Source organism: Rattus norvegicus, chromosome 12, assembly GCF_021556685.1.
Source record: "Rattus norvegicus strain SHRSP/BbbUtx chromosome 12, alternate assembly SHRSP_T2T, whole genome shotgun sequence".
Taxonomy (NCBI): Eukaryota; Metazoa; Chordata; class Mammalia; order Rodentia; family Muridae; genus Rattus; species Rattus norvegicus.
The window spans coordinates 52398466-52425413 of NC_141545.1; the positions used below are offsets into that span (position 1 = coordinate 52398466).

At 51.7% G+C, this 26948-nt stretch overlaps 1 protein-coding gene and 1 long non-coding RNA gene across 17 annotated transcripts in view; one reads left to right on the forward strand and one right to left on the reverse strand.

Moving 5' to 3' along the window:
* The window catches only part of LOC134481214 (uncharacterized), a 77289-nt gene extending 68162 nt beyond the window's left edge, over positions 1 to 9127 (forward strand). For 4 of the 13 annotated variants that reach the window (XR_015634912.1, XR_015634908.1, XR_015634907.1 and 1 more), the window contains 3 exons: positions 1671 to 1757; positions 2279 to 2487; positions 7048 to 9127. This is a non-coding gene — a long non-coding RNA (uncharacterized LOC134481214). Of the gene's footprint in view, positions 1 to 727; positions 1758 to 2278; positions 2512 to 3452; positions 3907 to 7047 lie in introns of those variants that run through there. The other 9 variants (XR_015634913.1, XR_015634916.1, XR_015634909.1 and 6 more) reach the window with 5 other exon arrangements.
* Positions 1 to 26948, reverse strand: part of Ttc28 (tetratricopeptide repeat domain 28) — a 442550-nt gene that overhangs the window by 24000 nt on the left and 391602 nt on the right. For all 4 annotated transcript variants that reach the window (XM_087579748.1, XM_087579747.1, XM_087579750.1 and 1 more), the window contains one exon: positions 590 to 730. In XM_087579748.1, the coding sequence (XP_087435874.1) occupies positions 590 to 730 (141 nt within the window). The remainder of the gene's footprint in view (positions 1 to 589; positions 731 to 26948) is intronic.

Sequence of the window (26948 nt, forward strand, 5' to 3'; positions counted from 1 at the left end):
GGAGGAAAGACCAGCCTGGCCCTCAAGCATTCGGCTTCTTTCTCTAAGTTGCTGGGGCCTGGGAAGGCAAACACTGCTGCCAGCCTGATAACAATGACAGGAAACCAGGCTGCTGCAGACAAGGTACACAGTGCCCACACATAGGGCTGCCAAGCAAGGCTACCCACCCAGTCTGGTCCCTCTGCAGTTCTGGGACAGCCAGCATCCCTTTGAAGACAGGAACTATGAATTCTGACAAAATACGGCTAGCCTAAGTCTGAGAGAGAAGCAGTTTCACCCGTGACCCACCCATCCGCTAAGTGGCAGGGAACTGGGGTCATGGTGGCTGGATGTGGACAAGGTCAATTTGGGGCCACTGCTGACTCCTACCAGGCTGGCTTCTTGGCCCTTTTCAGCCTCCTGAGTTGCAGGCCTGTGTTATCAAAAAGGGGAAGGTGGAGAGCCTGCCTGGCCTCCCTTTGAACTGTTGGCACCAAGGTGGAGCACCAGACTGGCTTCTAGGGCTACCTGAGGAGCCCCAGCTCCACGTCCCGTGGAGGGAGCGCTTGCGTTTAGCGGTAAGTGCCGGTAAGTGCCGTAAGTGCCGTACCTGTGCAGGAGGTTGTTGTGGCGCACCATCCTCAGGAAGCCTGTGGGGTCGGTGACTGAGTTAAGCTGCTTGTTCATCTCCTCCAACTGCTGCTCCACGATGTCTCCAGCCTCGCTTTCTGTCTCACTGCTGGCACAGGCCCTGCGGGAAACCACCAGAGACCCGTCGGACTCAAGAAGGCATCACTGTGGAGTCGGCCTCCCGATGCCAAGGGCCCCCATTGCCTGCCACACTGTGGCTCGCTTGTGCCTGTAGCAGCTGCACCGCCCTAAACCGTACAGATGTACGGAGCAATGTCTGAACGGTCTGGGCCCAGCATTTAGCACTGGAGGAGCAGGCACTGTTTCCAGGCTGTGTCACGGCAGGGCGACCCCAGCACAGGAGTATTGTAGTCCATTCTAGAAACATTTGCTGATCACCTACACTGGTGCTAGTCCAAGATGGGGAGACGGACTCATCAGAATTTAATGGAAACCTCAGGGCACATTCTACGTAAACAGAAATGTCCAGCAGAGCCCTGACTAGAGGCTTTGCTTCACGTCCACGCCGCATGCCGTGCAGGGAGGTAAAGAGGACCACGATGACGCCCACATCACCACCCCACCGTCCCCACCTATGGCCTCCTGGGCTCACACGTAAGGGCTGAGTGACATATTCTCCAGAGCTTGCATCTCCGTGATCCACACTTTCCAGAGTCTTACGTTCTCCTCGTTGAAATGACAGAGTGGTCTTGTGTCCCTGACCCCAGCAAGCTGAGAGTAAGAAACAACGCCAGCAATACTCATCCACTGGCCGTCAAGCCAGTCCAGAACCGCACAGGGTCGGTGGTACATGCCTGCAATCTCAGCTCTTGGGAGGTTGAGGGAGGAAAAAAAAAAATCATGCGTTCAAGGCCGGCTTCGACCTGCTAAGACCCTATGTATAACATTTCCTTCCGTCAAGCAACCAGATGTGTACTAGATCCTTAGCTGGGCTGGCGTGACTGAACCCAGGCAGCCTCTGTCCTGGGGAGGCTCAGAGACAGTGCTGCTGATCGCGGTAACCTTTACTCAGGAATAGCGCACTGTCCTATGTTCCACAGTGCACTGCAGAAACAGCCACGGTTTGGGGGTGAGACGGGAACGCCAGCAAGCATGCAGGAGGAATCGGCTACAAGTGCTGTACAGTGGTAAGCCCTCAGCACCTCCTGGGCTTAGTCCTGGTCGCTCTTCTGAGAGCCATAATGGAAGAGGCAGGACCAGCTGCAGCTCGGTAGGGAGGGCTTCAGGATGGGTGAGGCCAGGGAACAGTGGAAGGGAGGGCACCAAGGCCAGCCTCCCTTCCCCCTGCGGTGCCTGCTTTCTGGTCTGTCTACCATGCTCTGGCCCTTCCCTGATGGCCTTGGCCACCACACTTGCTCTTTCTCCTTTGTGGCTCTCTACACCTAAGGATTCTAGCTTGATTTCTTACCCTAGCCCTCTCTACTCCTGGGCCCCCCAAGGGATGGAGAGGGCTCTATCTTGCTCCATTCCCCTGTCTGTCCTGTGGGGTTAGCAGAGGTTCATGCTTAGATCACCAAGCTATGGAGGACAGAGGACAAAGGCTATGGTGTAACTGGCATCCTGGTGAGGGCTGGGAAAGGAGGGTACAATGCAGGCTGCATGACAGCCTCTCCAAAGTGCCCACCCGTCCTGTCTGTACTTGCTTCAGCCCTGCTAGAGCCCAGCCTGCTACTCTGGTGAAGATGAAACACGCTGGCCCGGGCCGGCTCCAAGACGCTCACAGTTGCAACCTCCAAGAGAGCCATGAATCAGCACCGTGGAGCTGTGCCAGGGCTCATCCTGCTCCGGGGATGGACAGGGGAAAGGCAAGAGGCTCCAGAAAGGATTTCGGCTCAGAAACTCGGCCTCCTGATTCCTGTAAGTGCATTGTCCGTCAGCCAGGTAGGAGCTCTGCACAGGCATGGCCCCATTTATGTCCGTGTATCCCTTGCTAGCTATGAGCAGTTGCTTGCCAAAGACCAACTTCCAATCCTGAGTCGAGATGGCAGCAAGAAACTGGTGTGCAGGCCCTGTGCTCATGGTGGAGAGGCAGGCTCTTAGTCTCAGGCCCCATGGTCACGGAAGGTTGGTTCCTACAAAGCAAGGCTCTCCTTCCCACTGAGTGAGCCCCTCTGCTACCGCTGTGCAAATTCGGTGCCTCTGACACCCCCAGAAATTTTTAGAGATGCTCTCCCTCCAGAACGTGTCGGAAGCTGTAAGAAGCTTCAGGGGTGCTCCCCTGGGCAGAGGTCTAGCTCCTCTTTTCTTTCACAGTTAATTTTAGCAGATGTTTAAGATGGGAAGGGTCTGGCCTTCACTTTGGTAGGGACATCCCACAGAATGGGGTGTCACTGCAGAACATCATGCTGGCGAGAGGGAAGGGTCAGTGCAGGAGACACCTGATCATAGCTATGTTCCTTTTAGCATCCAAATTCTGAGGCTGGGTCTGGACTATGTATAAACACGGGGGCACAGAAGGTTGACATCCTCCAGCTCTGGAGCTGTGAACTGCAGTTGCCAAACAAAATGGCTGAGCAGTGATGGGTGGCCCTGCCCACATAGCCCAGGGGTCCCAGCTTTCCTCTTACATTGCGAGGCTGAGCTGCAGCTCACTGAGTCTTGGTCTTAACCTTACTTGAAAGCCTCTCTTCTGTTTAAGCATTGGAGAGGACTACTGGGAAGGGGCAGTGTCCCCAGAGACCTGTGTGCCCTTGCTGCACCAAGCTTAGCAGTAGCATAGCCAGCTGCTGTGATACCTTTGAGACCAGAGACCATCAGGAGAGAGGTGCATGAGTGTGCACAGAGACAGATGCAGGGTCCCACCCAGGCTGTTCTCTCCCCAGCAGATGTCACACACTGCAGACCTTGTAGCCGTGCATGGCACAGTGGGCACAGACTCTGATGTCAAATCTGCTGGTTCAAGCCCTCCTTGTTCAAGGCCTGGCCCTCCTCAGCAATCCAGTCACTAATGCACTTACTTCCCCTCCCCGAATCTCCTGGGAAAGGCTTCTGTTTGAGTCACTTGCGAAATGGCTGCTCTCTGTTAAGGCCGAGACCTGGTTGCTTTAGTGTTATCTCTAAATGACACCAGAAGCCTGGTTGTCTGAAAGTAAATTATTACGTTCACCTGACAGGAGACTGTGTTCTCGTTCACACTCTATTCCCTCCCTCCCTCTCTCCCCCCTTTCTCTACTCCCTCCCCTCTCCCTCCCTTTCTCTCCCCACATTCTGACTTGCACCTTGATGTTGCATGGATAAAAGAATAAAAATTGTCTTCCAAGTGCTTTTTAAAGAAAATCGTGTGAAGCCTGGAGCTCTGTGAGCCTGTCTCCGTGGCCTGGAATGATCTGTTCTGTGCTCCAGTGCCGGGAGGAAGGAGGGGCTCAGTGTTGTCCTGGCTTTTCTGCTCTCAGTAAATACAGTGATCAAACGGCTGAGGCCTGCTTCCTGTCAGCTCCACAGTCAGCCAGCAGGGAACACAAAGCTGTAATTGAGTGGAAGCCTCATTTCTTGGTGTCTCATTTTTAAGTCTTTGCTGGGAGCATGTTGTCAATGGCATTCTCAATGAAACGTGTCCTTTTGCATCCTCTGAGTTGATGGGTGACGTGGACAGAGCCCGGTGCAGTCCCTGGGCATGATGCTGGAGTGGGAAGACCTGCAGCCTGGGTGACAGGGTGGACTCCCACCCTTCCAGATACTTCCCTGGGACCTAAGGCCAGCAGACCCTCCTCCCTGCAGGTGAACCAGGCGAGTCACGGGGAGGGGGATGGGCGGTGGCGCACAGCACTTGGCAGGTGCCAAGGGCCATGTTTCCTTCCCACTCTGGTTGTTCCTGCAAGGGCCGTGCAGGAATCAGATGCACATGCACATCTGCTGCTCCACTCAGAGACTAGTTTGAGTCATACGGGAGCGAATATGACAGTCTGCAGCAGAAGGCACACTGCACACGACACTTGTTACTGCGTGTCACTACGAGTCCTTTCTGGAGGTTTTATCTATTCTAGCAGTGCATGCGTCCCTTGGTGAAAATGCCAAAAGCCATAAGAAACAGTGCAGTCGCTTAATCTCCTGTGCTTTCCTGTGGTAATCATTTACCAGGGACAGATGTGGGCAAGGGAAGACACAGAGGCCCTGCCCCACGCTCACAGAGCAAGCACAGGTATCTGTGTGTGTGCGCGTGCGTGCACACATGCTGTGCGTGCATGTATGCATGAGCCATCTACACAGAAAACAGAATGTCTACATGGAAACGCATGGTACTGGACCTCTTCCCTTATAGGCAAAAGCAGAAAAAGGTTTTGGTATTGTCCTGGACTTCTAGTCCCTGTTAGTGGAGTTAGTGGCCAGAGAGGAGGGGCAAAGGCACAGAAGAGACTACTTTGATGAATGCTCACTGCCTCATCCCTCTGGGAACAGGGGGCTAATCCTAACCCTAACCCTAACCTTACAGAGGTCTCCCAGTCCACCCAACCTCTGTTTATCAGAGGTGAGGCGAGGCTAATGAGGGCCCCACCCACTGTGGTGGCTGGGATCAGGGAGGACAGAGCACTTCCTGGAGGCCCAGTGTGGTTCTACTCAGTCTCTGTCCCACACAACCACCTTACAAGACCAGAGGAAATGTCTCCAGGTGCCAAAGGCTGAGAAAGAGCCCTCAACAGAGAAGCAGAGGTGCTCCTTCCAGGGTCAGTGACGGCAAGGTACCTCCAAAGGGCCACAAAAGCCAGAGTCCTGGAAGCCACTCTGCCGGGTAAGAGTGGTCCCGTGCATTCTCTCTCCCACCTTGGTGGACAGGCTTGAGTGGAGAAGCAGACAGGCTCAGGCTCAGGAAGCTGAGGGAGCCAGACATGGCCTGTGACAGACACTACAGCCGGCTGAGAAGTGGCGTCCAGGACAGCCTCGTCCCTGACTGATGAAGTGTGTGACCAGGGCTACTTTTGTTTGTTTGTCCTGAAAAATCTCCTGGGCCCCTAGATGCAGTAGAGAAGAAGATCTTGCCTTCTGTTCCAACCTGCCCTGTTCCCTATTCCACATCAGGGGCCCTGTGGGCCCTGGTCAGCCTCCATTCTGGCGGTGTGGGAGATGCTTTTTCTGTGGGAAATCTATAGAGACTGGGCTTCTGTGGAGATCTGCAGGAGTCACACCACAGAGGGCAGGGAGGACCATCTGAATAATCCATCCACAAGCACACCAAGTGCCAGCATCTGGGGTAAGGTAGGCCCATTCCTGAGTGGCCTCTAAGACGAGCAGGAAATGATGAGGGTTGGGCCGGGTAGGACACAGAGGAGACAGTGGCTCGTTCAAGGCCCAGCTGCCCAGACTCTACCACCCCAAACTGGTGTGAAGTCTGGTGTCTGGACCAAGGCCATCACTACAGGGCTTTATACAGTTTGTATGGTTTTTGTACTTGGAATTCTGTCTTAATTAAGGTTTAATTGCTGTGAAGAGATACCATGACCAAGACAACTCTTATAAAGGAAAACAGTTAATTGGGACTGGCTTACAGTTTCAGTCCAGTATCATCATGGCGGGAAGCATGGCAGCATCTAGGCTAGAGGAGGGGCAGGCTCCTCCTCAAGGGACTACACTCTGCAGACAGCCAGGTTCTCATTTCACACAGGGTGGAGCCGGAGCACAGGAAACCTCAAAGCTCATGCTCACAGTGACACACTTTCTCCAGCAAGGCCACACCTCCTAATGCTTCCCTGTGGACCAAGCATTCAGCACATGGGTCTAGGGGGGCCTTTCCTATTCAAACCACCAGATTCCTTTGTAAACCTTTATGTATTTCCGGAGGTAGGGGAAGAACCATGCCTGATGTGTGGATATGTGTGCAAACCTGATGTGTAGATGTGTGCATGCCTGATGTGACTGTGTATGGGGAGCACGTGCTTGTCACAGTGCATATGGGGGTCAGAGAACAATTGTGGAGTCAGTTTTCTCCTTCAGTCTTTGCATGGGTTCTGGATGTTGAATTCAGGTCATCGGGCTTGTGTAGCAAACACCTTTAACCTTTGAACCCTGGCCCTGGTTCTTGAGACCACTTTTTGCCCAAGACATTTTTTTTTCCTCTGTGACTTTGGGTACATGGCTATACAAGATAGGTGTATAAATCAAACAGTGATCATAAAGAAGTTAATTTTAAATAGTTTCTGGGTATACCAGTATAGGGCCTCCCCTTTGCTAGATTAACTGGGTTAGAATCACCTAGGAAACAAACCTCAATGTGTGTTTGAAAGTATTTCTAGGGCTGGAGAAATGGCTCAGCGGTTAAGAGCACTGACTGCTCTTCCAGAGGTCCTGAGTTCAATTCCCAGCAACCACATGGTGGCTCACGACCATCTGTAATGGGATCTGATACCCTTTTCTGGTGAGTCTGAAGACAGTTATAGTGTACTCACATACATAAAATAAATAAATTAATTAAAAAAGTATTTCTAGACAGGTTCAACCAAGGCAGGGGAGACTAATCCTGGATGTGGGCAGCAGCGGCAACAGCAGCAGCAGTCCACGGGCAAGCACAGTGCCAGCGGTCACCACTGCTTCCTGCCTGGGAGTGGGATGTGACCAGTCATTACATGCTTCAGCAAGTCTTCCCACCATGATGAATGGCAAGCTAACAAGCCATGAACCAAAAACCTTTTCCTCCCATGATGCAGTCTTCCCAGGTATCTGGCCTCTGTGATGAGAACAGTAATTAAAAATAAAAGCCAATTTGCATGCTAAGGAGATTGACATATATGATTACTTTTTTATGTAAGGAATGGATTTTGGTTAAATATTTGATTCTGCAGGACACAGCATCTTCATTTGTCCTTCTGAGTTGGTCCACATTTCAGTTTTTTTAAAAAAAGATTCACTTATTTATTTTATGTCTGTGAGTGCACTTTCGCTCCCTTCAGACCCAAAAGAGGGCATTGGATCATAATACAGATGAGTAGCAGGAGTGAGCCACCATGTGGTTGCTGGGAATTGAACTCAGGACCTCTGGAAGAGCTCTTACCCACTGAGGCATCTCTCCAGCCCACATATTCCAGGATTATAATTGGCCGTGATCAGAGCATCGCCTCACATGAACACGTGGTGCAGGTGGCAGAGATGCATTTAGGGCCACGTCGGAGACTGCAAGTTCTGTCCTAATCCCAAGTAAAGACCCCGTTGAACATTTAACCAGTGAGATTCAAGCACCGGTTTTTAAAATCAAACACACTCTGGAGACAACCAAACTGATACTGCTGAGAAGGGAAGCGGGAGACATCACCATGATTAAGGAGCTGGAAACTTCGCCATGAAGACGCTGCGGACACGCGACCGCCTTGACTCCGAGCCGCAGTGTCCCAGGCAGCATCCACGGGTGCTCAGCTGGGTGATGGCTTGTGCAGTACAAGTGTGTGTCTTGTTCAGGAGCAAAGTGACCGTGAAGTCACGTGATGCTGACTGCAGGTGAGTGAGTTCTGCCAGAGTTCAATTTCACCATGTATTTGATTTTTGAATTAATCTCTGTCGCTGCTAGTGAGGAACCCCTTTCCTGTTGCCAGTTCCCTTCCAACTGAACCTTTGCTTCAGGCACATGACCCCCTCACTGTGTATGAGGCCTTACTGCAGTGCCAACCGTTCCCAGATATCACCTCCACTGTTGCCTGGGAGGAGCCTGTTCTATCTAAGCCATGAGCGCTCCACTCCACAGATACTACAGGGAGCCCTGCTCATCAGCTCTGGTCCTGCTTCTCATGAAGAGGGCATGAATGAACCAGTTAGCTCTGGAGAGGAGTCCCACGGAGTGCTCACTTTCACCTGGTGATGTGTGGAGGTGGGGACTCTGGGTCACTAGGCTCTGGTACCCACAGGTCTGGCCAAGGCTGGGTGGCTGCATAGACTTCTGAGGACCTCCTTGACATTGCTACCTGTGTCTGGGACACACACACTGCCCAGCATTGTGGGGCTAACACAATGGGAAACTTCACCGCACAAGGGAGCCTCTATCTACCCAGGAGGACCAATCTCAGCCAGTGGAAAACAAAATTCTACTGGTTTTACAATAATCCCAAGACTTCTTTCTCCCAGCTCCTTAGGAGAGCCTGGAAGGGGCTTCCTGTGAATGACTCTGGAAGATAACGCTTGCTTGTCATAGGACTGGCTTAGGGTTGGCCTTCTGGGACCAGAGAGGACACTGTACTCTTGGATACTGCCAGGCCTCAAGCCCATGGCACTGACTTTTCCCTCCACTCTGGCTGGGTATTGTAAGGGTTTGTGTCGGCCCCATATCACATCACGTCACGTCATATCACGTCACATCACGTCACGTCATATCACGTCACATCACAGTGGAAAGGTGTTTAGGCATGTGTGAGCGTGGAGAGCATCAGGCATCCCTCCCAGATTGGAGCGCTGGGCCTCACACACCTTGAGCTCCAACTCTCAGTTGTCAGGAATCATGAGCAGTTGCAGCAGCTGAGCTCACCTGCTGACTGTCAAGGCCCTCCTTGAACACTGTCATTAAACCTTGTGGCAAAAGCCAGGTAGGAGAACATGTTACCTTCCTTGCCCTGGGTAGCCTGCTCCACTAGAAGTGGTGTCGAAACAGCCAAGGAATGGTAAGCTTCTAGACCTGTGCCTTCCTTAGGCTGCCCTCCACCCTCAGAGGTACAGATGGTGACCTGGGAGCACTCAGGCTAGAAGCTCCAAGCCCACCAGGCAGCTGCCCCATCCCCTCAGCTTTCAGCAACGCCAGGTCCCTCACTGCACACTGTAAATAGGTTTGTCTTCCATTGTCTGTCCTACAATGCACAGAAGGATGACTACAACTGGAATGGTCTTCCAGGTTCCCACGAGGCCCAAAGCCCTTGTTCACTGGGAATCAGGGGGGCCTTGGAAGGGGCAGATATGTCAGGATGCCAGGTTCTGTTTAGGAGCCTTATACTCGGGTGTGGTGTGGAAGGGATGTGGCACGAAGGAGAGGAGACCTGAAGTCACAGTGACGCTCACATGTGACCACTGAGAATGGGAGCCCCTCGGCTCAGCAGTACGCTGGGCAGGGCCCTCAGAGCTGCTCTACACACAACGCCTCATGCACGGCAGTCAAATATACCCTGGATCGCTGCGACAGAACTGTGCAGTGTGTAGCGGCTTTGTGCAGGACTCTGAATCTAGGCAAGCAGCCCGCCTTTAAAATTTCTGTACAAAACACCACCACCGAGAAACACCAGACCCAGTCTATCTGGTCTGAAAATGAGACCACTCAACAGAGGTCCCCCAATTCTGGGCAACTGTGGTGGGAGGGGCATTCGTGGAGAAGACGGTCTCTAAAGAAGCTGGGGCAATCTGTAGAGTTATTGGCTAGTCCCTAAGTCTTCCTTGGAGTAGTCAGTTGCATACCTACACTGGGAATAGGAGTCCGGGGACAGGTGGCCTGCACCCCCCCTTGGGAGGGATGAAGAAAAGCTCCCTCACCCTTGCACTCAGGACGGAGGAACACCCCCCCACCCCCGTCTCCACGGAGCTTTGGGTAGGGGCAGTTTCCTGTGGACACTGCCTTCCTGCCTGAAGCCTGGAACAGCCAGGGCAATTCAGAGCGTCTGCCTAGGGGTTGGGGGGGGGACTGGTCCCCCCCTTTCCCTCTAATTGGATTTTCTGAAAGGACCGGATCCCCCCTCCCCCCAAGCACCAGAGGCACAGAAGCTGCTGAGGCTGGCGCCCTTCTTGTCTTTCTCTGCCACATTAACCCGGTAGGGGGTTTAACAGCCCACCATCTTGAGGAGCAGTCGTCGAGTGATGAAAGCCCCCAGTGCAACTTAAATGGTTATTAGCTGGTAGGGGACGTCCCCTGCTTTCTAATGCTGCCATGTAAATAACAATAATAAAGAAAATAATAACGTAAAGTATGAATGCCCTGCCTTCTCAGCCAGGGTTGTACCTACCACCCACCGTCCACCGGGCCCTGCGGAGTCTAGGATTTACTTAGGGCCTGGGGCGAGGGCATGGCTTTCGGGTCTCTGGACCAGCCTGCTTCTGCACTCAGCCAGCAGATGTCGCCCAAGTCATCTCCCAGCTGCACTGGGAGCTTCCGTGGATAAAGTCCTTTAAACAATACACACACACACACACACACACACACAGCCAGCCAGCCAACAACAAAAGAGTCAAGGGGTTCCTTGCTCTATTAAGAGCCACAAAACATACATATTTGCCAAATGGAAAGGTGTAGAATTAACTGGAAAAGATATTGGGTTTATATTCCTCGGCTCCCTTGGGGGGGTTCATAATTAATTAATAAATATTTGTGAAGGCTTTGGTAAGTATTGAGGTACCGTAGGTGCGCTAACCAAAGCAAGCTTTCCCGAGTATTACAACCCCTGCACAGGACCAAGATTGGGACGTAAAGACTGGAGCAGTGCCACCAGCCAGTGTCCCAGCTGCACTTTCCCCTAAATGAAGTATCCAGGGAGTGGAGGAGCCTGGGTTAGACCCTCTCGATGGCCACACTGTGTTTCTGATGCGAGTAAACGACGGTTTGGCTCTGAGTGTCTGAAAGAACACCCAGAGCAGTTTTTACCTCCTCATGTCTATCCCATACTGCATTAAAGCCCACGGATGTGGCCACTGCTAAACGTGGCCTGCGGCAGCGGTGGCTGCCCTGTGGCTTTATTCATCTTTCTGGAGAGAGGCAGCGTTGCGACATCTTCCCTGATACAACAGGTTTCTATGGTTACACGAGACATAACTATGTTATATGTCCCATGTCATGTGGAAGGAGCAGCCAGGCGCTGTGTGCAGAAGACCCCCGGGGGACAGCACTCGTGTGGTGGTTCTCTGCAGTCAGCTAAATATTTGTTTCTGGCTTTACAGCAGGAGAGGCAAAGGAACTGCTCAAGAGGCTGTCTGCAGCCCTCACAGATGCATCAGCATGACAGCCATGCTGCAAGCCAGCTCCTGCTTTGTGGGGCTTGAAAAGCAGGCGCTGGTGAGCCCCCGAGGGGCAGAGGCCATGTGTGCCACCCTTACTGGGGGGAACAGGGTGGCCTGGCTTCTCTTGTTGGTTGAATATGTACAAGTCCCTATGGGTCCAAATTATTCTGTCAGGGCTCTGCAGGGTTTCTTGTTTTGTTTTGTTTTTGTTTTTTGTTGTTTGTTTTTTTCACACCTAAGGATGGCACAGGGAACTTTGCATCCAGGACTTACTTTTGCATTAAGAGAAACAAGTCGCTATGATTCCATGGGCCGGGGGTGGGGTGCAGAACGTTGGAAAATTAACACAAAGAGCAAGGGCAGTTTGATTTCTGCAGGTATTTTTGTTGTGCAAATTGCAAAGCAATGCTCAGTAAACAACTGCTACCGCCTGTGTAGGCTGTCCTGTCCTCTGACGCTCGCCCCTGGGTGGAGAATCACTGACCTGATGCCACTATTTCTTGACCTGGTGGGTGCAGGACAGTGGTTGGTTTCAGGGCAGGTGAGATCCTGTCTGTCTTCACCCTTTTTTCTGTTTGTTCTCCCCAGCCCACAAGATAGGTTCTGTATGACTCCAGCTAGCATCTAACAACTCCCGCTCCTCCTGCCTCGGGCTTCTGGAACTGTGTCCTCTTTTCCCATGCAATGATTAGAGAGCAGAAAGAACGGGTCAGCAATGCCTGGGAAAGGAAGGAGAAATGTGCTCTGCACAGACCCACGTGTCTGCTTTGAGGAGCTGTGCACACGCTTACAGAGCGCAGGGTCTAGCCTGCTGCTTTCAGGCTGCGAGGAGCTAAAGGAGGTGCAAACACACTCTGATGTGCGGTGGTCAGAGGCTGGCTTGAGCGCAGCTCTGATATCCAGTGGATAAAGATCTGAGCTAATATGGGATGAGGCCTCTCTGTGAGCCTGGACTGACTTGAAGACGTGCACACATCAGGCAGAGGCTGTGCCAAAGATCCCTCCTGGGTCTGAGGCCAGGCTGGCCGCTATGTATGCCACACGCATGATGCAGAACCAGCGTTTCTGGGCTGCAGTGGAGAGCGCCAAGCACGGCATTTGGGTTTGATTTTAAAGTCAGTGTCTGAGGCCAGCACAGATGAAGGAGCAGAGAGGATCAGATCAAGGATAAGGTCTGATGAGGCGGGGTGTGTGTGGGGTGGCTTCCAAGTGACGTGCTAACCCTGACGCGCAGCCAGCTTCCCGCCAGTCTGGTACCTAGTTACGCTGCTCTGTACCTCTCTCTAGACAACCCACACCTCTCCTCACCGATAACAGTTCTCTGGGGACCTCCTCTGTAGAGGGGGGCTCCCTTACTAATCCCTAGCAGCTTTAAACACGCAGAGCCTTACTGAATGGCCAACACTTTGGGGTTTAATTACATAAAATCTCAGATCTCTTCCAGGTCTTAAATGGAATCTGCGGTGTTAAAAAAAAATAGCTGAAAGAGAGCCCACAATACAGAGAGCTTCCCTATCTTCGGATCCAGTGTGCTTCTGTGGCTACGTTTTTTGGCAGAGCTGGTCAGAGCAGGCTCCTGCTGCTGCATTTTTGTGGGGATGAGCACACTGCCCGAGCGGAATCAAAGCGGGCAGTGAAGCAGCGATCCGTCCACGAGCTTCACAGACTCTCTGAGTGCGAAGGCAGGGAACTCTGACTGTGCCCACTCACCAGCTTGTCATGCGATACTCACTAAGCCCCTCTGTGCAATCACACACAGTCACACAGCCTTTGTTTCTGGATCCAAGGTCTAGAGATAGTGGGTGGCACAGGGGAGGGATCCCCAGTGGCACAGTTAGATGAGGCAAGGTGGACATATCTGAGAACGAGTGTACCTCTCAAGAAAGGACGCGTGGACAAGTGCCACCAGTTGTTAGAGGTTCTTGGAAGGACAACGGAAGGGGCCCATGCTTTGGGGAAGGCAACCCTTGCAGGGCCCTGAGGGTCTGGTAAGTAGGAAGGACAGGAAGATCAGCCTCTGCCATGCAGGCTGTAGGTAAGGGCTGTGCTGGGGGGTGGGGGAGACTTACGATGCCTGACCTCACCACAAGGTGAGGATGAGGGTCCGCACAGGAAATGAGATGTGGTGTTTCCCAAGGCCTGCTGTTCTGCTCTCTCACCTGTTGCCACCCGTAGGTCATGGGAGACTCGCTGTCAGACTACCTACTTGGCATGGGTCTGTCTCTCCAGGCCCAACTGATGTTCCTTTTGCCCCCAGGAAGGTGTCTCCAGTTCACACTGTACATCACATGCTCAATGCTCTCCCCTGAAGTAATCACATGTCCCTCCCGTCTAGCACCCGCCACTTACTACTACATGACATTTTCTGCCACACAAGTTTTCTGCAGTCACCGTGCAGCCTGGAGACCTCTGCTGCCTTTCCTTATGTGCACATCACGTCTCCCTCTGTAGACCAGGCTGGCCTTGGACTGAAGTCTCCCCTTAGCCTCTCAAGTGCTGTTCTAGTTGTGTTTTGGTCACCGTGATAAACACTGAGTCTAAGGGCAAACAGGGGAGGACAGGGTTTGTTTGGCTTATACTTCTGGGTCATAATGCATCACTGAGGGAAGTCAAGTCGGGAACTCAAAGCAGGAACCATATAGGAATGCAGCTCACTGGGTCCTCAAGAGTTAGCTTTCTCACAGCCCGAACCCACCTGCATAGGGATGGTGCCGCCAACAGTGGGCCAGTCATTCCCACACCAGTCAAGGCACCTCACAGACATGGCCACGGTCAGTCTGATCCAGACAGTTCCTCGGTTGATGGTCCCTTTGATCACATGACTCTGGGTTGTTCCCTCTAAGCCCCTCCTCTCCTGTTGTCACACAGACCGCACATAAGACTTGCCTTTCCAAGTCTACCTTCTTGCACTTAACACGATGATCCCTAGTCCCATCCATCTCCCTTAGGGTGGTGTAGGTTTGTCCTTCTTTACGGCTTAATAAAACAACGTGTATATATGCCACATATCCTTAACCCATCTGTCTAGGCTAGGCTGGGCTGAGTCTTGGCTTCTGTGAACAGGGCCACAGTGAGCGTAGGTGTTCAGGCATGCCAGGTAGGCAGTCGGCCAATCAGCCTCCCACAGGAGATTCACTTAGGTTTAAGGTGAGCTCAGGAGTGGATACTCTACATTTTTAAGATTGTCTGTCCACAATGCTTTGTATATTTTCCAAAAATTTTATGGTAAAAAATTAAAGCTGTGGGAAAGCTTAAAGATTCTTAGAGTGAATACTGAGATGCCTCCTAGCCGGACCTTGGCATCCCCAATGTTTACTGCCTGTCTACCCAGCTCTCTTTCCAGCCATCTGCATAGTTTCCTACCTGGGTGCTGTTTAAATATCATACACTGAGTTACAGCTGACGCTCTTTCAAAAAACTTCCCAAGGCATATCGGGGCTGGAGAACAACAGTGGCATATGCATCTTAATATAAAATATGAGTACAAAACTACACAAAATGAACTTCACAGATCTTAACTTACATTGAGTCAAAATGAACTTCACAAATCAGCCAGGGACAATGTGTTAAAAACCCTGCAAAGAAACAAAGTTTCTCTGTGACCTCCCCCTAATTGGTTTTGGCCTCCATGTTGGAGGCCACCTTTGTCCTGCCTTTTCCCTACAGAGATCACTGAAGTGGTGCCTGAAGGCAGAGATCATGGTCCCAGAGCAACTGGCCTTCCCTATGTCTTGTTCTCCTTCACTACAGGGTTTGTGGACGTCACCTGTGATGTTCGCTTTCAGTTCACGCTCTTGACCACAGCATGTGGAGTAGCACCAGGCTTATGGCCTGCTGTGGGCATGAGACATGAAACTGTCATCCTCGTAGAAGTCATTGTCATTAGAAGCTGTCCTTCCTCCGGGGCAGATGCCTCACAGTGGAGTCGCATGCGCACAGTGAGGGTACGGTCATCACAGCAGTGTCCGGGGACTTCCCAGGGTGCAAGGCTACAGTCACGAACAGAACACTGTCTTCTCCCTCTGCTTCCTCGGCATCTGCGAGGCCAGCTTTTATCATCTTACCCCTCCCAGCAGTGCCCTACAGTTTGAGTCACACTTCCTAAATGACTAGTGACACACTTCACATGACTTTTAAGATTCTATTTACATTTTGCCACTTTTAAATATTGAGCTGTTTGTACTTTAGTGAGCCATAAGGTTCTTTGAATATTTTGAGTCCCTTATTGGCGGTGTGAGGTGTGGCCTGCCTGCTTATGAGTGCCAGTGTGGAATTATGATGCCTAACATGCTTTTGTTCACGCTGTGGGTCACCTTCTGCCATTTTCTGTTAACTGTTGCTCTAACCCAGGAAGACACTCGGCGTGCTCCTCTTAATGGTGTGTGTGCAGCTGTAACTGTTGTCTCTTGTGTTTGACGTGAGGGTGGAGAGTAATTTCCCCCAGACACAGCTCAGTCCCATCAGCACCGGTTGTGGGACCACAGTGAGGCTGGGCGTCACATGGTATGTGTTCTCCAATGGGATTTTTCTCTATTAAGGTCGTTTTATTTTTATTATTATTACTACTATTATTATGACTATTATTATTACTATTATTATTATTATACCACGCAGGGCTGTTTGCCTGTGTATATGGGTATTGCATACATGCCTGCTGTATGCAGAGGTCAGGAGAAGGCATTGGATCTTCTGGAACTGGAGTTACAGATGGTTGCTAGTGCAGTGTGGATGCTGACAATTGAACCCTGGTCCTCTGGAGTACAGCCAGGGCTCTTAACTACTGAGCCACCTCGACAGTCCCACAACTTCAGGCTTGCAGGCCAAAGGGTGTCTGTCACAGCCCTCCACGCTGTCGTGCACGAGGCAGATGTTAGCCTCGTGCTAGGGCTGGAAAGGACTCTGTTCTACTGCTTTCAAGATGACTTCATATAAGTTGTTTTTTAATATTTTTTCTGGTGCTAGGTCTTTTTTACACACCAGGCAAGCACTCTGTGCTCAGCTACAATCCCAGCCCTGCAGGCTTTTATTCTGAAATACTCCACAGACTTCATTAGAAAAATCTCCTAGGACTTAAGTGAATTTACTGTGGAGTTAAGGTTCGTGATAAGGCCTTTCATATTCTGTTTGATGTGGTACTGTTGGTTTTGGTAGAATGGGATTTTAAGAAGTTTCTGTATTTCATCTTAGTCGCCGCACATTTGGTCCAAACTTCGTAACATTCTCCTATCCTCATACACAAGTTTGCCGCTTCTCGCAGCTCCGTGGTCTTAAACTGTATTTTCTCTTTCCCCTTTTCCTAGTCCTATTGGGTTTCCATTGTGAAAACCCCGGGGAAATAGGAATAGGATTTCTGTTTATATATGTAATATAAATTGTATATTATTTATGTATTTTATATACACACACACACACATATATACACACAATCTCATATACTTAAAAAACAAGGATGGGGGCTGGGGATTTAGCTCAGTGGTAGAGCGCTTACCTAGGAAGCGCAAGGCCCTGGGTTTGGTCCCCAGCTCTGAAAAAAAGAATCAAGAAAAAAAAAAAAAACAAAAAAAAAACAAGGACGACGTAAGCGCCTTGCTCAGCCACCGTCAGAGACGCTTCCTCCTGTGTTGGGAACAACACAGAGACCCACAACTGGACAGTGTGCAGAGAGTGAGAGATTTTGGAGCACTGGGCTCTAAATGGGATGTCTCCATTGAGCCCTGCCCCGAGGGGCTCAGAGAGCTCTGCCCCGAGGGGCTCAGAGAGCTCTGCAGAAGAGGAGGGGGGGACTAAGATCCAGAGGAGATGGAGGTCGCCAAGGACACGAGGCCTTCTAAATCAACGTGGCTGACGCACAGAGCCACAGAGATGGAGGCAGCGTGCACCTCGCCTGCACTGGTCTAACCCAGATGGGGTCCCAGAGCTCAGGGAAGTGGAGCCCAGCTCCCATCCCTAACCTGGCACTCCGTCTGATTGACGACTGCTCACATCAGAAGATTTAGTTTGTCCGATGGAGTCTCGCTGGGTATAGAGACCATACTTGAGGACAGGTCTGTGCCCAGCAGCGGACTCACAGTGAGCTCAGTGTATGTTTGAAATCTTTTTGTCTTATTTCGCTCTTGGCTTTTACCCTTTTAATCTTAGCAGACTTCTGCTTGTATATCATGGTTTCTGATTTGGGTTTCCTTTTATAGATTATGGATTTTTGTGTGTGTGTTTTATGATTTTCTTTTTATTTGCCTGCTTGTTTGAGAGAGAGAGAGAGAGAGAGAGAGAGAGAGAGAGAGAGAGAGAGAGAGAGAGAGAATGTTTGAAGGCCAGGAGGCTCTGGGAGATGGGGGAGGGAAACCTTGATCAGAATATATTCTATGGAAAAAATATTTTCAGTATAAAAGAAAAAAAAAAGGGAAAAACCTAGTCTTTAGCCTTCGTTCTCCTCATTCCTTTCTGAGGACCTGCTCTCCCGGCACACATTTACCTTCAGCCTCAGGAGTAGGTGCTTCACCAATGCGGGTCCCGCGGTCTAAGAGCAGCTGTGTTTCGCTTTTGTTCTTGGAGGGCTTGTTCCTTGGCTGTTTATAGAGCTGGGGTCAACAGTGTACATCCTTTGGAGGCGTCCTTCTCCCACAACCACATGGTGACAGCTGTCTAGACCTCTCTGCTGCCCTAGGGAGGCTCTCAGCCTGGCTCGCAGGAGTCTGGTACCCAGGCACTGGTGTTTGCTGTTGTCTTTCCTCTTGTTCTTGGGGCCCTTTGGCTTCGTGAGTTCTTCTCTCAGCTCTGCCTCCCAGACTCTTCTTGTGTTGCTTCTGCAAGTACTGGGCTGTTCACCTCAGAGGCTGTGATTTTAGACACAGGCCTTTCGCTGTTATTTTTAGAAGTCTCTGGGTCGACGATGAAACCTTTGACATGTTCGCTGTGAGCACAGTTGATTGTGTGTGGTGACGACAGCTGGGAAATCCTTTCCTGAAGACTTTCAACTTCTGAGTCACCTCAGGAATGGTAATAGTTGGCCGCCTTCCTTTTTAAAAATGAGTTATATTTTCCTAGATTCTTTGTGTTGTGAAGACTTTGGTAATCATATGACCTCTGTTACATTCCTTTAAAAGTACCACTTTCTTTCTAAAGCAAGTACTGACCCTGGCTGGGCTCCAGTGTGAGTGCTCTCCCCTCCTGGGCTCCAGTGTGAGTGCTCTCCCTCCTGGGCTCCAGCATGAATGCTCTCTCTCCTGGGTTCCAGCGTAAGTGCTCTCCCTCCTGGGCTCCAGTGTGAATGCTCTCCCTCCTGAGCTCCAGTGTGAGTGCTCTTCCCTCCTGGGCTCCAGTGTGAATGCTCTCCCCTCCTGGGCTCCAGCGTGAGTGCTCTCCCTCCTGGGCTCCAGCGTGAGTGCTCTCCCTCCTGGGCTCCAGCGTGAATGCACTCCCCTCCTGGGCTCCAGTGTGAATGCTCTTCCCTCCTGGGCTCCAGCGTGAATGCTCTCCCTCCTGGGCTCCAGCGTGAGTGCTCTCCCCTCCTGGGCTCCAGTGTGAATGCTCTCCCTCCTGGGCTCCAGTGTGAATGCTCTCCCTCCTGGGCTCCAGTGTGAGTGCTCTCCCCTCCTGGGCTCCAGTGTGAATGCTCTCCCTCCTGGGCTCCAGTGTGAATGCTCTCCCTCCTGGGCTCCAGTGTGAATGCACTCCCCTCCTGGGCTCCAGTGTGAATGCTCTCCCCTCCTGGGCTCCAGCGTGAATGCTCTCCCTCCTGGGCTCCAGCATGAGTGCTCTCCCCTCCTGGGCTCCAGTGTGAATGCTCTCCCTCCAGGGCTCCAGCGTGAATGCTCTCCCTCCTGGGCTCCAGCGTGAGTGCTCTCCCCTCCTGGGCTCCAGTGTGAATGCTCTCCCCTCCTGGGCTCCAGCGTGAATGCTCTCCCTCCTGGACTCCAGCATGAGTGCTCTCCTCTCCTGGGCTCCAGCGTGAGTGCTCTCTCTCCTGAGCTCCAGTGTGAATGCTCTCCCTCCTGGGCTCCAGCGTGAGTGCTCTCCTCTCCTGGGTTCCAGTGTAAGTGCTCTCCCTCCTGGGCTCCAGTGTGAATGCTCTCCCTCCTGGGCTCCAGCGTGAGTGCTCTCCTCTCCTGGGCTCCAGTGTGAATGCTCTCCCTCCTGAGCTCCAGCGTGAGTGCTCTTCCCTCCTGGGCTCCAGCGTGAGTGCTCTCCCTCCTGGGCTCCAGTGTGAATGCTCTCCTCTCCTGGGCTCCAGCGTGAATGCTCTCCCTCCTGGGCTCCAGCATGAATGCTCTCTCTCCTGGGTTCCAGTGTAAGTGCTCTCCCTCCTGGGCTCCAGTGTGAATGCTCTCCCTCCTGAGCTCCAGCGTGAGTGCTCTTCCCTCCTGGGCTCCAGCGTGAGTGCTCTCCCTCCTGGGCTCCAGTGTGAATGCTCTCCTCTCCTGGGCTCCAGTGTGAATGCTCTCCCTCCTGGGCTCCAGTGTGAATGCTCTCCTCTCCTGGGCTCCAGCGTGAATGCTCTCCCTCCTGGGCTCCAGTGTGAATGCTCTCCCCTCCTGGGCTCCAGCGTGAATGCTCTCCTCTCCTGGGCTCCAGTGCGAATGCTCTCCCTCCTGGGCTCCAGCGTGAGTGCTCTCCTCTCCTGGGTTCCAGTGTAAGTGCTCTCCCTCCTGGGCTCCAGTGTGAATGCTCTCCCCTCCTGGGCTCCAGTGTGAATGCTCTCCCTCCTGGGCTCCAGTGTGAGTGCTCTCCCTCCTGAGCTCCAGTGTGAGTGCTCTCCCCTCCTGGACTCCAGTGTGAATGCTCTCCCCTCCTGGGCTCCAGTGTGAATGCTCTCCCTCCTGAGCTCCAGTGTGAATGCTCTCCCCTCCTGGACTCCAGTGTGAATGCTCTCCCCTCCTGGGCTCCAGTGTGAGTGCTCTCCATCCTGGGCTCCAGTGTGAATGCTCTCCCTCCTGGGCTCCAGTGTGATGTGAGTACTCCCCTGTGAAGCAGCTCAGAGTTCAAATATCCTTAGCTAAGACTTCTCCCATCTCTCACTCTGGGCTCAGCACAGCAGCTTACAGCCACATAGGAATGTGTGGCTCCCTTGAGGCTCCCAGAAGCCAGCCCTCAGGGACAGCATCATGGCAGTAGCTATGGAGCCTCCCCAGCTCACCAGGGCAGGCCAGTCCCTCTAGAGAATCACTTGAGCACACATGCTCTGACCAAAGCGGCATTTGTGAGGTGATTTTACTTCCTTCAGAGATAAGAGTCTTCTAAAGAAGACTGGACCCTCTACCACAGAGTCTGCACGTCCTGCCCCCCCCCCCCCCCCCCCGCGCGCCTTCCCTGGGTCACTGACTGAGCTGATGCTCCTCCCAGACCACTCCACCAGCTCACTGTTTCATGAATGGCTGGTGGGGCACCATGTAAGAAACACCATGTAAGGCCTCATAGTTTAAGAAAGTATGTTTTCTATGGTCAGCAGCCACCCCCCCATGCCTCAGTATCCCCAGTGTCACAGCTGCTCCAGCACAACAGCCCGGTGGACCCTTCAGAAAGAGGAGGCCACATTCTTATTCTAGAACACTGGGCAGAGCCCAGGACACTCCAGACTTCAGGCTCCAGGTCAGATCCCGGCCAGACTCCCGGAGTGCCATTCCTCACAGCCAGCACAGGCCAGCACTCTCAAAGCGACATAGGGAGCTACGGGTTCTACACATGCTTCATTCTTACGGCATGTGCTGCATGGAGCTGCAGGGTTAGTCTCTGATTTTCTCTAGAACCAGAAATGAAGCCTTTCCCACTGGTGTGTATGGTCTTTCTGCTTAATGCAGGAATACTCAATGTGACCTTTCTCAGTTCACGCTTGTTCATTACTTTGTGTATATGAGTGTTTTACCTGCATTTAGGTGCACCACATGTGTGCCTGGTGCACATGGAGGCCAGAAGCAGGCACTGCAGTCCCTGGGATGGAGGTATGTGTGGTTATGAACCACCATGTGAGGGCTGGGAACTGAACCTGAGTCCTCTGAAAGACTGACAAGTGCTCTTAACAGCCGAGCTGTTGATACAGCCCTTATTCGTGTGTGTGTGTGTGTGTGTGTGTGTGTGTATGTGTGTGTATGCAAGTGAGTGTGTTACTCTGTGTGTGTGTGTAAGTATGAGTATGTGTGAGAATGTGTGTGTGTGTGTGAGTGACTGTGTGAGTGTGGGTGTGAGTATGAGTATCTGTGAGAGTGTGTGTGTGTGTGTGAGAGAGAGAGACAGTGTGTGTGTGACTGTGTGAGTGAATGTGAGTGTGTGAGTATGAGTGTGTGTGAGTATGAGTGTGTGTGAGAATGTGTGTGTATGTGAGTGACTGTGTGAGTGTGGGTGTGAGTATGAGTATCTGTGAGTGTGTGTGTGTGTGTGTGACTGCGTGAGTGAATGTGAGTGTGTGAGAATGAGTGTGTGTGAGTGTGTGTGAGTGTATGCGAGTGTGTTACTGTGTGTGTATGAGTATCTGTGAGAGTGTGTGTGTGACTGTGTGAGTGAATGTGAGTGTGTGAGAATGAGTGTGTGTGAGTGTGAGTATGTGTGTAAATCAGGATGACTGTGGGACTCTTTCCACCATATTGGTTCTAAGACAGAGCTCCAGTAGTCAGACGTGGTGACAAGCACCTTTCCTGGTTGAGCCATGTTGCCAGTACCTGGACATGACTTAACCATCTTTCAGAATTTAAAATATGGAAATATTTCTATTTCCTTCAGATTTATCATGGGGGAAATGACAGATAGGAACGATTGTCCAAGGTATGTGGGGATACCTGGATATGTGTGTACACTTGAAAGGGCTGGCACAGTTGATGACGTGTGAACTGGTAACCTGTGCAGGTCACCCCACTCCCACCATCTGTGGAAAGTTTGGCTGTGCAGGGGCGCTGGGCCCACTGTCTGTCTCTGCAAATGCCCAGTGTAAAGCACAGCGTTGCCCAGGGCAGTCCCCACGGCACATCCGGATCTCCATACCTACCTTGTGCACCATGATTGGCCCCTCCCAGCCCAGCTCTGCAGCCACCATCCAACACCACACTCTTGTGAGCTCAGCGTGGGTGGGTCCCACTTGTGAGCTTGCTCACCCAGCATGACTTTAAAGCAGCTCTTCCCCTTCAAATAGCCAAGCCATGCTGGACACTGCAGTCAAGAGCCGAGCAGGAAGAGGGCAAGGGAAGCCTGCACTCCCTGGCTGGCTGGGAACACAGGGTCTTTAGTGAAAGCCACACCCCTCCTCCTGCAGCCCGGTGTTGCAGGTGGAAGCCCTGTGCCAGGTCGGTCCCCTAACACCTCCTAAACCACAGGCAAATGCCTGATGCCGCCTTCCAAGCTCAGCTCTGTTTTTCTTGTCAGGGTTTCAATGTCGATCTTCGTATATTTCCTTTCTATGTATGCTACTGCTACGAAAATCCCAAGAGCATTTACTGCTCAACAACAGCCATGCAGCTAGTATTAGGCAGAGACAGGGCTGGGCTGATCTATTCATTTCTTTTTCTTGTATGAAGAAACAAGGGTCCATACAGTTGGTGTGCACTGGCTTCCTCTCAGCAGCACCAGCATCCAGAGGGAAAGAGAAACTGTGTGTGAGTGTGTGTATGAATGTGTGTGTATTTTCCTGTGTATCTGTGTATGAGTTATGTGTGCATATGTGTGTTTATGTCTCTGTGCTTGTATAAATGTGAGTGTGAGCCTGTACGTATGTAAATGTGTGAGTCTGTGTGTGTATGAGTGTGTATTTGTGTGTGACTATGTCTTTGTGTGCATATGTATGTGTGAGTGTGTGTGTGTGTCTGTGTGTGTTCATATAAATGTGAATGTGAGTCTGTGTGTGTGTCTGTGGATGAGTATGAGTCTGTGTGTGTAAATGTGAGTGTGAGTCTCTGTGAGTCTGTGTGTGTGAGTCTGTGTGTGTGAGTATGTATAAATATGAGTGTAAGTCTGTGTGTATATGTGCATGTGTATATATGTGTGAATGTGAGTGTGAGTCTGTGTGTGTGAATGTGAGTGTGTGTGTGAGCACGTGTGAGAACAGGTGATGGTCCCAGGAACGGACTGTAGTGTCTTCTGTGCTATGGAATACTGAAGACAGACTACTTGAGAAGGTGAGGGGGGCCAACTTGATACCTGTCATTTAACAAACAGTCGAGCTCTGTGAAGGCCATCCACCTGTAACCTCTGATCTGTGAGCACAAGGACAGTGATTCTGTATTTCCCACAGGAATGCCCAGTCAGCCCACTGATAGAGCTCTTCCAAAAAATGCTGTCTCATCCAAGCCTCCACGGCTGCACTCACCAGAGTCCTCCCCTCCTTGTTTACTCAGCTAAGCTGCTTGCTGTGATGCTCACATTCTTGTTTCTGGGACCAAATGTCTGACAAAAGTGGCTGAATTACGAGAGGGAGAATTTATTCTGGAACAGTCTATCGGGATGGGGCCTGTGGTGACAAACGTGAGGTCACCAGTCATGTCGTGTCTGCAATCAGGAAGCACAGAGTAGACAGGAAGTGGGGCCAGACTCTGTGACCTCAAGGCCTACCCCTCCTTAAAGTTCTGCCCACCTACAACAACAGTGCCACCGCAGGTTTGGGGACCAGGAGCCCACAGGGCATAGGTTTCTTATTCAAACCACGAGGCGCTTCAGCTCGCTCTCACTGCTTAGCTGAGTGAGACTTAGTGTTGTAGGCTGTCATGGTGGCTCCAGTTTCATCTCTGTTAATAACTGCTGTCAGCCCTGGGCAACACTGGGAAGTTCTCGAAGGCAGCAAAGCCATCACATCAGAGATCTGAAGAGTCAGTAGATCGTCCTGACTGGAGCACATCCACAGTCGCACCCCACCCAAAGACGGGGGCCTGCCTCTGACCCCGGATGACCCTCAGCCTTTGAGGCTGCAGTGATTAAAAGCAGCTGCTCTGGCACCGGGACAGGGACCTTGCTCTGCTCTGTGACCCCCCCCCCAACACTGTGCTTTCCTCCCCTCCTCCGGTCCATGAGGGCTTAGCGTCTCCACTGCTTTTAAATTGCTTCTGTCTTTCAAATATGCCACGGAGCCAAGCCTGTTTCAAGGCTGAGCAGAAATCGCCAAGGCAATTACTAAGGAGAGCCCAGGGAGCTGCGTGTAAGACTGACAGAGCCTGCCCATGTCGGAAACGGAACAGGTGACACTGGAGGAATGCTGGGCTCTTCAGGAAAGATCTAGGGCAATACGTTCGGTACATTTTGAAAATAACTTTTCAAGCCAAAGAACTTTTTTTTCTCAATGAGAAGCCATTCCCCTGTTCTTAGATGCACTGTCCTAAGACATTTGAATTGACGGAGGTGTCGGCCTGCTTGGTAATGGGATATTTTCCCATCTAGTAGAAATACAAGTTCAGAAGAGGAAAATAAAGCCTTTGGAAAGATGAGCACGGAGGCCTTGTGCTTGGCTCCCTTCTTCCCCTCAACAACATGTGAGCATGTGGCTCCCAGCCCTAGACGGCCTGCCGTCACCCAACTTTGAGAGCCTTCACTAAAGGCCATATTTCAATTCTATGTCTGTGGTTCAGGTAGCTGGGGCCGTGGGCAACTCCCCGAGCCTTGGGTGCAGCCATGCTATGCGGGTTCAGGCACCTGTGGGTGGACAGACGAAGGCCTCAAAGGGACCATTGTTCTCCTCTTTAGCCAAAAGGAAGAGAAGACAGTTCTCAGTGGGGAGGAGGAGGCCAAACACAGATATTAGCTGCACACACATGCATTGTCTAGCCAGAAACGCCCAAGGGGCCGGTTACTGCTGCTACCTACTGCACAGTGAGATCGACGCTGAGTGTTTGTACCACGGGCTGAGCCAGAGGACCATCCCCACGCTTCCAAAGACAGCCAGGCACGCAGCCTTTCCCACTCTCCAACACTGACCCCGTGTCCTTTAAAGATGGCCTCTCTATATACAAGACCTCTGTAGTTCAAAGTCACCATTCATTGTAAACCTGCTTTTAATCTCTGGGGCTTAAAGCTCAACATTGAGCCAAAGCAAGAAGCAGCAGGCAGGAAGAAAAAAAAATACAAAAATACCCCCAAAGAAAAATGCAGGACAGCCACCTCAAAACTCGGCACTCTGAGCACCCTGGACATACACGCACACCCGCCTCCTTCCTTTTCAGTTCTCTCCATCTGAGCCTAGCTTCCTTTGGAAACGATGATTTTCCTGGTCTGTAGCAGGGACCATTTGAGCATGGCAGAGAACCTTTCCCATCTTTGGCTTTAACACATTATGAGAGCGCAGTACTGATGTGGGGTGAGGGGAGGCACAGTCCCAGTCGGTGAGTGTTCAGAGTGACTGTGATCTGGGCACTGTCCTGGGGAAAGTGGCCAAGCTCTCAGTGGGCTTCACAGTTGCACAGAGGACACAGACATTACTAATCAAACCCAGAGTGACCAGAAAGGACACACACAGGTCTAAGAGAAGAAAACAGAGTTAGGAAATCCACACAGAAGATGTGCTCACACCTAATGAAGTCTTTCCTGCAATAACCCCTCAGATTTCCTGTGTTCTCTGCCTGGTTGTGGTGTCCAAGGCAACAACAGGAGAGGCACGAAAGGAGGAAGCAATGGCCTCAAAGCAGATCAGTGTCTTGCTTTCTTTCTCCAACTCAGCTCCATGGAAAAAGGTGGTCTCCAGCCTCGAGTGAGACCTGGCAGTGAGGGCGACTGCTTTGGCCTCATCAGTCTAGACCAGAGAGTATTTTACCACACAGTGCCATCTGCCAGGCACCGCTGGGCACGGTTTGTCAGCCTGCGTCTGGTTTGGGCAGACGCATCACTGTTGCTTGATCTACCTGTGAGGCAGGAGGTGAGGATGCAGAGATCTGTACATGCCTGAGGAGGCCCTGATGTGAGGCCTGACAGTACTGGTGTAGGACACAGGAGCCCAGCAGAAGTGGTGGGATCTTTTCTCTTTCCTCAGGGCTGCCTGGAAATGACGTCTGACCCCACAGGGTCTCTTGGTTATCAGGGAGACCCTGAATCAGTTCTGCCTGGCACTTTACTGTGAACGTCACCACATCTGTGTACATCCATCGGAAGCAGGAAGAACATCTCCATATGTCCTATAACAGAGTGGGTGCCAACGGGGTGTCCCATGCCCGTGTCGGAGTGGAGCTGTTCACTCAAGTCCCATCACTGCCTGTGTGGTCTGGGTTTCCACCTGTGAGTGTTCCTGCCTTCGTCAAGTACAAAAGATTGATAGAAAAGGCCAAGCAATGCAGGGTGGAATACAGGGGACCCCATGACGGAAGGGGAAGAAATCAAATGCAAACTCAAGCCCACTGGAGCGCGCACATCACAGTGCAGGCCGGAAGCCTTGGAACCAAGCACGATGGTGTGGTACGGACAGTAAGGAAAAGCAGACGGCCAGCCTCACCTCCAGCCAACACCATTCTCTATGCCTAATGTGGAGGCAGGTGGGCTGGGGA